Genomic DNA, 11,249 nt, shown 5'->3' with positions numbered 1-11,249 from the left:
TGATTTTCTAAACTCTGTTAACTGATTTGCATCACACAGTTCAAATCAACTTTAAATTTGAATTAAGAGTTAATCACTGATCATCAGCTCCTTAACAGATCCAATTCGCAGCCTCCGTGTATGGGCTTATGTGCTTAGCATTTGCGGTTGGAAATAAATAGGAGGCAATAATAAACCTGTTTAAGCACTGATGCATTTGCAAACCTGCTGACAATTTTTAAAGTGCTGTTCCAGAAGCGGTAATGGGTGTAACTGACCTGAGTGTTGATGACCATCTCGGCCAACGTGGTATGTGAGGGGGGAGAGTGGCGCCCAGGGGCTTTGCCCCATTGTTGACAGACCAGTAGCCTGTGCGCTTGGGCAGGGCTGGGGGCTTAATTAGGATACTCATACTTAGTCATGGTGAGGTGGTGTTGGCACGTTTCACTTTGTAAAAGTGTTACTTTGTGCCTGATGACCTCTGTTGTGTTGCAGAAACCCAGTTGAGTTTCCCTTGCAGGGATTGATATTTGCTGGAGGTGCACTGATATCAGTCCATATCGTATTGGCATCGATAAAAGGGATATTAATATTATCAGCAGTTGGCTTTTTTGGGTGGTGTGGCCGATAATGTCACCAGTAAATGTCATGTGCATGGGCACAGTCACAGGATGCACATGGCCAGGAGTGCAGCCCAGCAGCTTAGAGAGCAGTGTCCAGCTGGTAAGTCTGGGGAAGGAGGGGCAGGAAGGGGCATGGGCAAGGGAAGGGGCAAGGGGGGTGCAGATTGAGGCCCCCATGGTGAGGAAGGAAGTGGGCTGGGGCAGGGGGCAGGTGCTGCACACCTGAGACAGGGCACAGGATGGAGCTGCGAGTGGCTCCTTTGGTGGGGCAGGGAAACGGGGGGACCCTGCCACTGCATGCACCCCAGGGGAGGCAGGCATGGGGAGGCACGTGCCCCTCAGATCTGTGCATGGGGTAAGAGCAGGCTGCTGCTATGGGCTGGTAGCAGCACCAAGCTCTTACTGGCAGAGGGCTTGGGCTGGGGTTGCACTTGGGACGGGCAGCGGCAATGTTGGGAAGGGACCAGGGCTGTCCCTCGGGGGTGGGGGGTGAATAGGGACGACCACCTGGACTCTGTGCTTTGGGGGGCCCTGCAGAGCCAGGCAGAGAGGCTGCAGCCCCTCCTGCAGGCCCACCTAGCTCTGGTGATTCCATGCCTCTGGCTTAACGTCCAACCACTCACCACACCCCCCTCTCCCCCTGCAGCCACCGGCTTCCTCTTGTCTGAGCCCTGCACAGGCTCATTTGCCCTGGACCCTGCTAGGATCATCTCTGGCTACAGCCACCCCAAAATTCACCATAGCACTCCTCTCCCCTCCCAACATCGCCACTGCCCTCCCAATGTCGCCACTGCCCACCCTAAGCACAGCCCCAACCCAACCCCCCTGCTGCGAAGAGCCCGGCGTCACTCTCACCCAGACTGCAGTGGCAGCCCGCCCTCACCCCACATGTAGATCTGGGCGGCACATGTTCCCCATGCCTCCCCTGGGGTGCGTGCAGTGGTAAGAGCCAACCCTCCCTCCCCGTCCCCTCCCGGACAAGCTGCTTGTGGCTGTGTCCCATGCCCCATCCCTCCCCAGTTGTGCAGCTTCTGCCCCTACCCCAGCTCCAGCCGCACTTCCTCCATCACTCTGGGGGCCTCAGTCTGCTCCCTCCCCCTTTCACTCCACAGACTTACCAGCCGGACACTGCTCTCTGAGCTGCCAGGCTTGCATATCAGCAATCGGATCAATAACAGCTGTTATGGCTCGTTAATAATCGGCCATCAGTATTGGCCCAAAAAATCTCTATCAGTGCATCCCTAACATTTGCAATGCTTGTCTGCCAAGTTCCTAAAGACTGTTTTTCCTAAAAGTTTTGCCATATATACATGTTAATTAATACAGTTTAAATTGCCTAGTTGGAGGAATGGTAGATTTTGGGGGCAGCCTCCACTCCTTCATACTCTTGCCTAGGCATATGAATCAAAGGTCTTGGTGCGATTGTCATAGACCTCTTACGTGTGCACCATGATCCAGAGGATCGATGGCTGCCTGTTGCATAGTCTCTCTTGCAAGGTCTCTTGCCTCATGAGTCATGTTTGATTTTGCACTTTGGAGCTCAGCACATTCATGTCATGTGTAACCTTTCTTCCTAATTCTTTTCATAACATCCCTAAGATCCCTTCTTCACACACTCTTTATCTGTAACAGTATAAATCATGTGCAGGCCCTTATTCTTCCACCTTGACTACTGTAAGCTTCTCACTAACCTTCCTGATATCCATCTCTCCCTTACGTCCATTCAAGATGCTGCTGCTAAGATGATCAACCTGTCCTGTTCTAACCATGTTCACCTACCAACCTTCCCTGATCTTACATCGTTTGCTTATCTGATTTTATGTTTCTCCCCAACTTCTTCAACTGTCTGTCTGCTTCTCCTACAGGAACGTTCCTCCTTTTTATATTTATTCTGTGCTAATGAAATACCATCCCTGAAATAATCCAGGTAAATAGGATCTTATTTTTAAAATTTCTCATCAAGACCTACTTCTACATTTATAACTATGTAAAGCCAGATACTGTACATTAATAGTGTGGAAAGCTATTGCAGGGCATTTGTATCTTTTTTAATTTATATCTTGTACTTTAAGTTCAGCAATTCAAAATAACCTCATTTTGTACACACACGGTCTATTTATTAATGCACAATTCTTCCTGTGAGAGCTTAATTCTTATTTTTCTTTTTGTTCTCCCTTTGGATTGTTGCACACACATTTTGAGTCTTGTCATCATTGGACGTTACACCATTAGAGCATGGACTGTAATTTTCTTTTTGTATAGTACTTCACAATAATATACCATAATTCTAATTGGAGCTTCCAAATTCTACTATAAGATAAATAATAGTACTAATATATCTCATTTCACTTGTCTTTATCTGTATTATTTGACTATATTGTAATTTTGTACATTTTTTATAATCCGTGAAGAGTATTCTGCAAATCTGTATGTTAGGAAGATAGCTAATATCCTTCTACAACATAAACATTTTAAATACAATCATGTAATTTAGGCAGGATAATGAAGGATGTTATTGTAGTAAAAACACTATATTGTGACTTGAGACCTGTGAGCTCAACTCATGGCTCTGTTGCAGGCTTTTTGGGAAACTCAGACAAGTCATGTATTTTTTTTGCCTCAGTTCTCCTTTTGCAAAATGGCAGTGATGCTTCCTTACCAAAACCTACTTGTAAAGTACTTCCATAGCCCAAGTAACAGGTCCTTACAAGTACCCAGATAAAACAGTTAAGCTTCTACTGTGTCAGGAACAGTAGTGTAAATAGTGCTTGTGTGAAATTCACATCTAGTTCTTGGCACGAGTTAGCTAATAGAAGAGTAGGTTTTCTGTCTTTGTGGAATATCTAAACTACCTATGATATGCCGTAGGTGCATTCATGAAAGGGAAAATGTTAATTATTCATAGTGCTTTGCTGTACTATAAAAGTCGATTTATTGAAACGGTAATTTGTTCAAGTTGCATCTGGTAGGAAAATATATCAGGAGTAATTAATTGTATTCAAGATGTGATGGGGTATATATATCCACAGAGGACAATTGAAAACAGTAGCAGTGTGGTATTGATTGCCTTTTAGAGGAAAAAGTCTTGTCCCATTTCTAAATGTTAACAATTCAGAGAGAAAAATTCCCACTTGGGAAGAATGTTTTCCAGGTTGCTTCATTGCCAGGTGTTTGACATTGAGTGGAGCCTTAGATGAATGAAGCTTATGGTAGCCTTTGGAAATGACCGACTCAGGGGAATCTTAGCTTCCTGCTGTGAAAGTTTCTATTTTCAAAGCACATCAGTTTCAGTGGGAATGTTCCAGTGGTCCCATATGCTACTTCTGACAGAGAGCTAAGTTTCTACCCTGAATATGAGACAGCTACTGAAGAGGTTCCCTTGCTGCTAACAAAATGAATTTCAATATGTTGCCAGTGAAAAAGCGGCATGTTCCCAACTGCTAATGGAATTTAACTCCATCAATTATTAATGGAAATTTGCTTTGTTTTCCTTCCACCTCTTCCCTTTTAACTCCAGTACATGCTACTGATATGACTTTGTGGGTTCTGAAACTGAAAAAGAATCGCCCAAACAATATGCTAGTTTGCTTTGAAACTCTTGCTATATTTTCCTCCCCTCCCTCACGCTCTCTCCTTGACCTAGCAGCAGGAAGCCTTTGTCTGAGGTGTTCATCTGGAACAACTTTTCCACACTTGTTTTCATGTTCTGTTAGATTACAGGGCAGCAGGCCTACCTTTGAAGCTCCCTTCTCTTTTGTTTCTTTGCAGTGCACTCCAGTAATTAACTTTGTCCTTCTTTTATTTGTTCCAGTCAATCGCAGTCCACTCTGCTGAGCATCTTCTCCCAGGAGTACCAGGTTAGAAGTTTTCTCCTTTGTGAGGGTTGACAGGTGCCTAATTGAATGATGAATGTCCCTTTATTTCTTTGTAATTGAACTGCCAGCTTTCTGATTGGTTTGGAGGATGTTCCCTTTTCCACATCAAGCACCGCCTGAGTCTCAGTGGATGGCTGCCAAGCCTACCCATCCATCTGTCTAATAACATCTAGCCTTTGCTTATTTGGTGGACCTGTAATAAATTATGCTAAACCATTATTATTCTGACAATAATAATTTCCCTGTGTTGCGTGGTTCCATGTGCTAAATGTTTGCTGACTTGCACTGTCAGTGCTGCTTTCCATTGCTGACAGAGATGATGATAAATGACCATTGCCGGAGTGGCAGAAGGCAAGAGAGGCAGAAAATGGAGTCATTTATCATGAGATGACAGGTGTCAGTCAAGTGGCAAGTCTCTATGGAATTACTTTTTGTAGTTTTTCAAATAAGTTGTTTTTAAGCAATGTTCTTCCTGGTTAAAAATGCCAATTGAATTGTAAAACTAGAGTGCAGAGGACTTAGATGGAATTGAATTGAGGGAAAATTAATACAAAGGTTGAAAGAGAGAACAAGTTTTTCTTTGCCCTCTGCAGCCCTCAGCAAACTTATTTAGATTCAATTACTATGACCTTACTGCCTTTTACATATATAGTACATTGCAGTACAGTCTGAAGACATTCCATTCAGTAGATTTAAAATAATTTTTAAATTGTAAAAATATAATAGTATTCCTTATAAGCTTAAAATATGGCCAATAAGCCTGCACTCGGACATTTATGCTTTCTGCATGTGCTCTGTAACACATCATAAAAGTCTTCTTTGTTTGTTGTTTTTTCTCCTTGTCAGAAACAAATCAAAAGAACACATGCCAAACATCACACTGCTGAGGCTATTGAAACTTACTATCAAAGGTATGACCTACCCACTCCACTAGACAGTATCCTCATATCTACTAATTGTAATGATAATGATGAGTAAATTAGTTTATTGGGATAATTTAATTCCTAATAAATTAGCAGGTTGGAATGAGGAAATTGGAAGTACCTAAAAATATTTTCAGTGAAAATATTGTCAGAAAGTTTTCAGCATCTTTTAGGCTAAAATACATGATGCCAAGCTTGTATTTCTTAAAACGTGTAGGATAGTGTTATGTAATACATATGCTAAAAGTGATGATAGTCTGTTTTGCCAAGATTGATACTGGAAATAGTTAAAACTACTCAAATTTAGGGGCCTGCTCCATTGTAATTATTTCTATAAATTAAACTAGAGGTTATGATCTTTAAAGTGGTATATTAAATTAATGTATTTACCAAGTCCAGGATTAATTTTAGTTCACTTCTGTTTTAGCAGCAAAAGTGTCAGAAACATCTTTTAAGGAGGAATGAGAAGTCTTCATATGTCATTTTTACAAAATTTTACAATTGCATCTTTAGTTAATAAATTGTAATTTTATATCTTACAGGTTTTTTTAGTTCCATTGACTTCTGTAGACATCTGTGACATAATTGGGGCATACTGATAACTGGTAGAGATGTGCAATTAAAATATTACTGTGTAGACTGACATATCTGAAGAGCTTGCATAGGAAGCAAGATAATCCTTGTGATTATAGATGTTTGATACTTATGCTTTAATATTATCTTTGTGAATGGGTAAACTAAACAGAAAGATTTCACTTGTAAACAATTAGCTAGTCTCAGTGTTTCCGTTGAGTCACACATTTAGAACTAAGGACAGTTAATTATATTGGACATCAAGGTAGAAAACCTAATGCATTATACTATACTATTTCTGCTTTAAAATAATTGTTCTGGCTCCTAACAATTATATTGGGTCTGACTTAGCCTTTCCCTATGGTTTAGGAAGAATATTAGCTAAAAATGTCTCATTCAACTCTATTTCCATGTGATACTCTTCAAATTAATTTTCATTATAATTTCAGTAACATTGCATAAACTGAAACTATTTAATCTATAACACTTCTCCAAACATATTTAAAATACCTACAGTAATCTTTATACAAATGTATCATCAGGACACCCACCCTGCACAATAGTGCTGGTCTGTTTAAATTATATATACCTATTGGAGCAGAAAACCTAGAAAAACTTTGTCATCTCACACAAGACAGTAGTTTTATTAGTATCAAAATAACTGTTGGCGCTAGACTAATTTGCGTTAAATAAGCAGGATTTAGCCCAGTCTCCACATCTGTGTTTTGTACAGTCCAAGTAGAATGGCTGTGTATAACAAATGTTTATGTATGAAGCTTAGCTATGTTGATGGAAGAAATGGTGTAAAAATATTGTTACTGCCTAGGAAGTTAATGCCACTCCTCCCTCTCCCTTCCCCTTTACCTGCCATCAGAATTGGAGGGTGGGGTAATGAAAAGTGGATAGGCACCTCCAGTGACCAAAATCATCAGTAGGGGAAAAGGGAAAGTAAGTGACAGTGATGTTATATTAGCTCCTAGGTTCTAGAGCTGTGCTGAAATTGTGGGTCCAGCAGCCACAGGAGTTAATGCCACCACAGTTTGTGGATTGTCCAGCCGATAGGAAGCCCCACAGTTTAGATTATGCCCACGGGACCAAAATGCTGTACTATACTGGCAGAAACCAGTTTGTTTGCTTCTCCCTACTGCCATCTAGAGAAGGCAGGCAGATAATTGTATTGTACCCCTCTTCCAATAGCAGGGGAGAAAACATAACCTCTAACTGGTGGTGGTGGTTGTTCTCGTCATCATTTAAATATAGTTGTCACTTTATCCAGAGGGGCTCAGAACCGCTTACAATAACAGATAAGTAACCCACAAGATAAGAAACTACCACTTTTCCAAGTGACACCCTAAAACTTCAAAAGTCCACCTCATCCCACCCACTCCGGGTTTCCTGCCTATTACTCCAACCCATCCCAGCTGTGCTTCCCAACCTTCTTTCACATCTAAGTGTGAACACCTCCTCTCCCTCCGACCTGCCTATCACTCCAACTTGCCTGCCTCACACCTAGGCGAAATTCCTCCCCACTTCCCAGTATTACCCTGAATCCCTCCTCTTGTCTTACAGAAAGTCTGTGATTAGTCTCTAAAATGCATCAATCCCTTAGAAATATTTGCTGCCATTGGTCCCTAGTGATTTTTTTGCTTTTGCCTACTGGAAACAGGATATAGTGTTGCGAGGAGTGTTGGGGTCCACTTTAAAGAACATCTTTTTCTTTTTGATGAAGGCAAAACTAGAGACCATCCCTTAGAACAGAGTGACCAGTCTGCCATTGGCAGCGTGTTTGTGTCACATGCCACATCAGGCACATAGGCAGCACAGTTGCAAAAAGCAGGCAGGAAACGAAGCAGATCTGCAGATTGGGCAGGGAAAAGGGAATCAGAGTAGTACTTGGGGAAGGTACAGGGCTAATTTGCATTCTGAAATGGTTGTCCCGCACTCTTCTAAAGCAACCAAAAAGCTTTTCAGCACCCTGAGCCAGTTCATTGCAGGTCAGAATATGCCTTCAGGCACAGGAAGCTAGTTCATAATAGAACAGGCACAAGGGCTAGAAGATGCTTTTGGCCTGCAATAGATAGAAACGGACAAAGCCGACAATAGAAATATCCACCTGGATGTTGCATTATATCTTTATTGAGCAAGTCCCACTGATCTGACAGTTTGTTTGAAAGAATAACTTGTTCTACCAAGAGTTTACAGGCTTACATGTTTGCGAGGGATTTTTTTTCTCTTGGCATTCATAAAATTGAAAATGTTCATCCCGACCCCTTTCCTCCCCCAATTTGGATTTCTATTGTGACTGTTATCTTTGAACTTCAAAACCTTTTATAAACATCTCATCCCACAATACTTTTGTGAGCAGTTGTATGTAAATGTTGTCACAGTTAAATTAACACGCAGGTAAGTTTTGATCTACTGATAGTTACAGCAGGTTGTCACTGGAGTCCTCAATGGATCTCAGATTTCTCATCTCTATCATTGACTAGAAACCACTTTCCTGCTTTCGTTGGCCATATATTTTATTTGTTGAGTGAGGTGGTTGATTTTACCAGTTTATATAACAGTCTTAAATGTGCTACTGGAAGCAGGTATGGCAGAATGAATATATTTCTGTTTTTGAAGAGGTTGGATGCTATTGTTGCATTTTTTTGTTTCTTTGTTCCTATATTCCTATCCTACTTCCATCTTTTTCAGGATGGCCAACAAGCACAATTTGACCCTGTTACTTGACAGCCAGTAATCTAAATTGTCCTTACCAAATCTTGGAAGAGTCCTCTACACTATTGCAGTGTAAACATATAAGAAATATACTCAAGGGAAGAAATTTCACTTAGCATTTGTACTGGCTTTAAAGCCTAAATTGGAAAAGTTAAACCTCAGTCATTGTTCTGTCAGTGCCCTTCTTTCGCTCTCTCTAACATTCTATATAGTCCAATCCTTGCTACAAGCATTCTTTTAACTTTCTTTTTTATAGTATATATTTGCTTGTTGGATACTTAATACTGAAAGCTTATTTCAAAGAATAAGGCTATACTGTCTGTCTGGTAAAAATGTGCATATTTGTATCTTTGTGTCCAGTAGTGCATTGTGTAAGATATGCAGTGATTCATGCCTCTGTATTTGAAGTCTATTTTGAGCTCAAAATCTTCGTTTTGAATAATAGAGATCTGTTGTCTGGTCTGCATCCTTAAATAATGCAGATATAATTTGATTTTTATGGCATAATGGCAATATGATTTTGAAAGGTAGTTTTCTTGATTTGTTTATTGTGTTTTTTTTAATAGTTACTTAATTGAAAATGATATATCTTACAGCTGTGCAGAAAGTACTCTGGTTATCTTAAAATACCTAATTTCAGAAAATTTCTTATCACAGTAGTGTATTGTAGCCAGGTTGTATGTAACATTTGCCCGAGAGAGAGAGACATGAGATACTAGATAATAACATGCCTAAGCAGGCCTCTTCTTGCCACTGCAGAATTTACCTAGCTTTGTCTTGTCTAGGTACCGGAGTAGGGTGATGAAAAATGCAGCTGCCCCTGTATTATTGGAGCTAGCCAATGAGGTAATCTTTTTTTTTTTAATCTTCCTGTGTGAAACTTAAGGGTCATATCTATAGTGACTTTACTTATAAATGTAATTAACTTTAAAAAAAGGTTTCAAGGCACATTAGACACAAAGTTGTTCTTCAGTCTGTTAATACTTACAAAAATTGGACAAAGAAACCCATTTATTAATAAATCAGTTAATATAATTAGTCTCTTAACTTCTTAGGCAAGTACATAAGAAACTTGTTGAATTCTTATTTTGCCAAAAAAAATGGGCGAAGCTGAGTAAAGGAAGTGTTATTTAAGATACTGGCTTGCTTTTAAATTCCCATGTTTATTTAAGGAATCTAGACCAGTATCTGATTAAGATATGACTTAAAGAAAAAAACAAAAAGAGCAAAAATGTGAATCTAAGGTGTTATAGTGAAGGATTAAAAGCAGTTTGTTTACTTGAAACCTTTTATTTCCATTTATGCAAGTTAGTAGTTGGCTGATAATAAAGATAGTTTAATATTAACCAGTTAAACAGATCAACATCCACTATCTTCTAAGTTTCTTAGAAATCTTTGTATATGAGGAATTCTGTATATTTGCTACTAAAATCAGACAGTAATGTATTGATTTTTTTGGCCACAGAATAATCTGCCTTGGGACACAAGTTGTTTGTATTAAAACAGTATACTACAAAGAGTTACCTTGAATGAAGATATAAAAAGTTCATAATAGTGGCAGTGAGCCTACTAAGAAAAAATGAAATATCTAGCCTTTAAACTCTAAAATATTTATTTTACAATAATAATAGCAATACAGTATCTGATATGACTTGGAACTGCTTATGCAACCCTCAAAGGGATAGAATGAAATGTACACTGTTTTGTGTTGCATTTTAATGGATAACATAGGAGGAAGGCAGAAAATGAGTGTTTGCATTAAAAATGATGTGGCACTATGAACATTAAGTGCTGCAATAGCAGCAAGTTCTACATGTTATATTAGCAAAAAAAGATGACTTCTTTTTTAGCTTCTGTCTCCTGTACATTGCTGTAGTCAGCAAATGAGCAATTACCTATCAGTTACTAGAAGATTTTAGTTGCCTACGAAGTATCTACACATTCTGATCATACAGTTAACATTATAAGAGAGTTTTTATTTCATATTCGTGGCAAAAGAATACCTTTTTGCTATTTTTGAAAATAGAAGGCTATAGATGAATCCAGTCCTCGCTATTTTAAATAAAGAAATATTATTTTACTAAGAATTTTTGTTTAATAACATGGTCTAATCTGTCACATGAGAACTGTCAAGGAAAATAACTGCCTCATAAATGCAAAATAATACCATATTTGTAGTCTTAATTTTGATGGTTGGGTAGAAGGGGGTGGGTGCGTGGGGGTGAGGGCGGGGGTTGTATCCATGATATTCCCATTCACTTACTGATGATGCACATAATTTCTGATCCAATAAATTTATCTGTATCCATACCAAGCTAATGCACCTTTGCAATTCAGATCAAATACTATTCTCTTTAGATCAGAAATAAATAAAAATTAAATTACAGGAAAGGGAAGTTATTTAAGAAACTTATTTGTTGCTGGATGCACATAAGAAAGGCACTGCTTTTTGTGACTGCTGCCTAATGCATTAGGGAAATGTGGCAATAACCAGCACCAGATTACTGCTTCCAAACAATCAAGCTGCCATTTTTATATGATAGTTAATATTTAAA

The 11,249-nt window shown here is 39.5% G+C and overlaps 1 protein-coding gene across 2 annotated transcripts in view; it reads left to right on the top strand.

Moving 5' to 3' along the window:
• Positions 1-4,245: 4,245 nt before the first annotated feature.
• The window catches only part of CUNH15orf41 (chromosome unknown C15orf41 homolog), a 151,540-nt gene continuing 144,536 nt past the window's right edge, over positions 4,246-11,249 (top strand). The window contains exons 1-4 of one of the 2 annotated variants that reach the window (XM_025204910.1): positions 4,246-4,267; positions 4,414-4,459; positions 5,324-5,388; positions 9,480-9,540. In XM_025204910.1, coding sequence (XP_025060695.1) covers positions 9,496-9,540 — 45 coding nt within the window. In that variant the 5' untranslated portion in view covers positions 4,246-4,267; positions 4,414-4,459; positions 5,324-5,388; positions 9,480-9,495. Of the gene's footprint in view, positions 4,268-4,413; positions 4,460-5,323; positions 5,389-5,942; positions 6,006-9,479; positions 9,541-11,249 lie in introns of those variants that run through there. The other variant, XM_025204912.1, reaches the window with a different exon arrangement.

This window comes from Alligator sinensis, unplaced genomic scaffold, assembly GCF_000455745.1.
Source record: "Alligator sinensis unplaced genomic scaffold, ASM45574v1 scaffold36_1, whole genome shotgun sequence".
Lineage (NCBI taxonomy): Eukaryota > Metazoa > Chordata > Crocodylia > Alligatoridae > Alligator > Alligator sinensis.
This window is presented reverse-complemented; position numbering and strand designations above follow the sequence as displayed.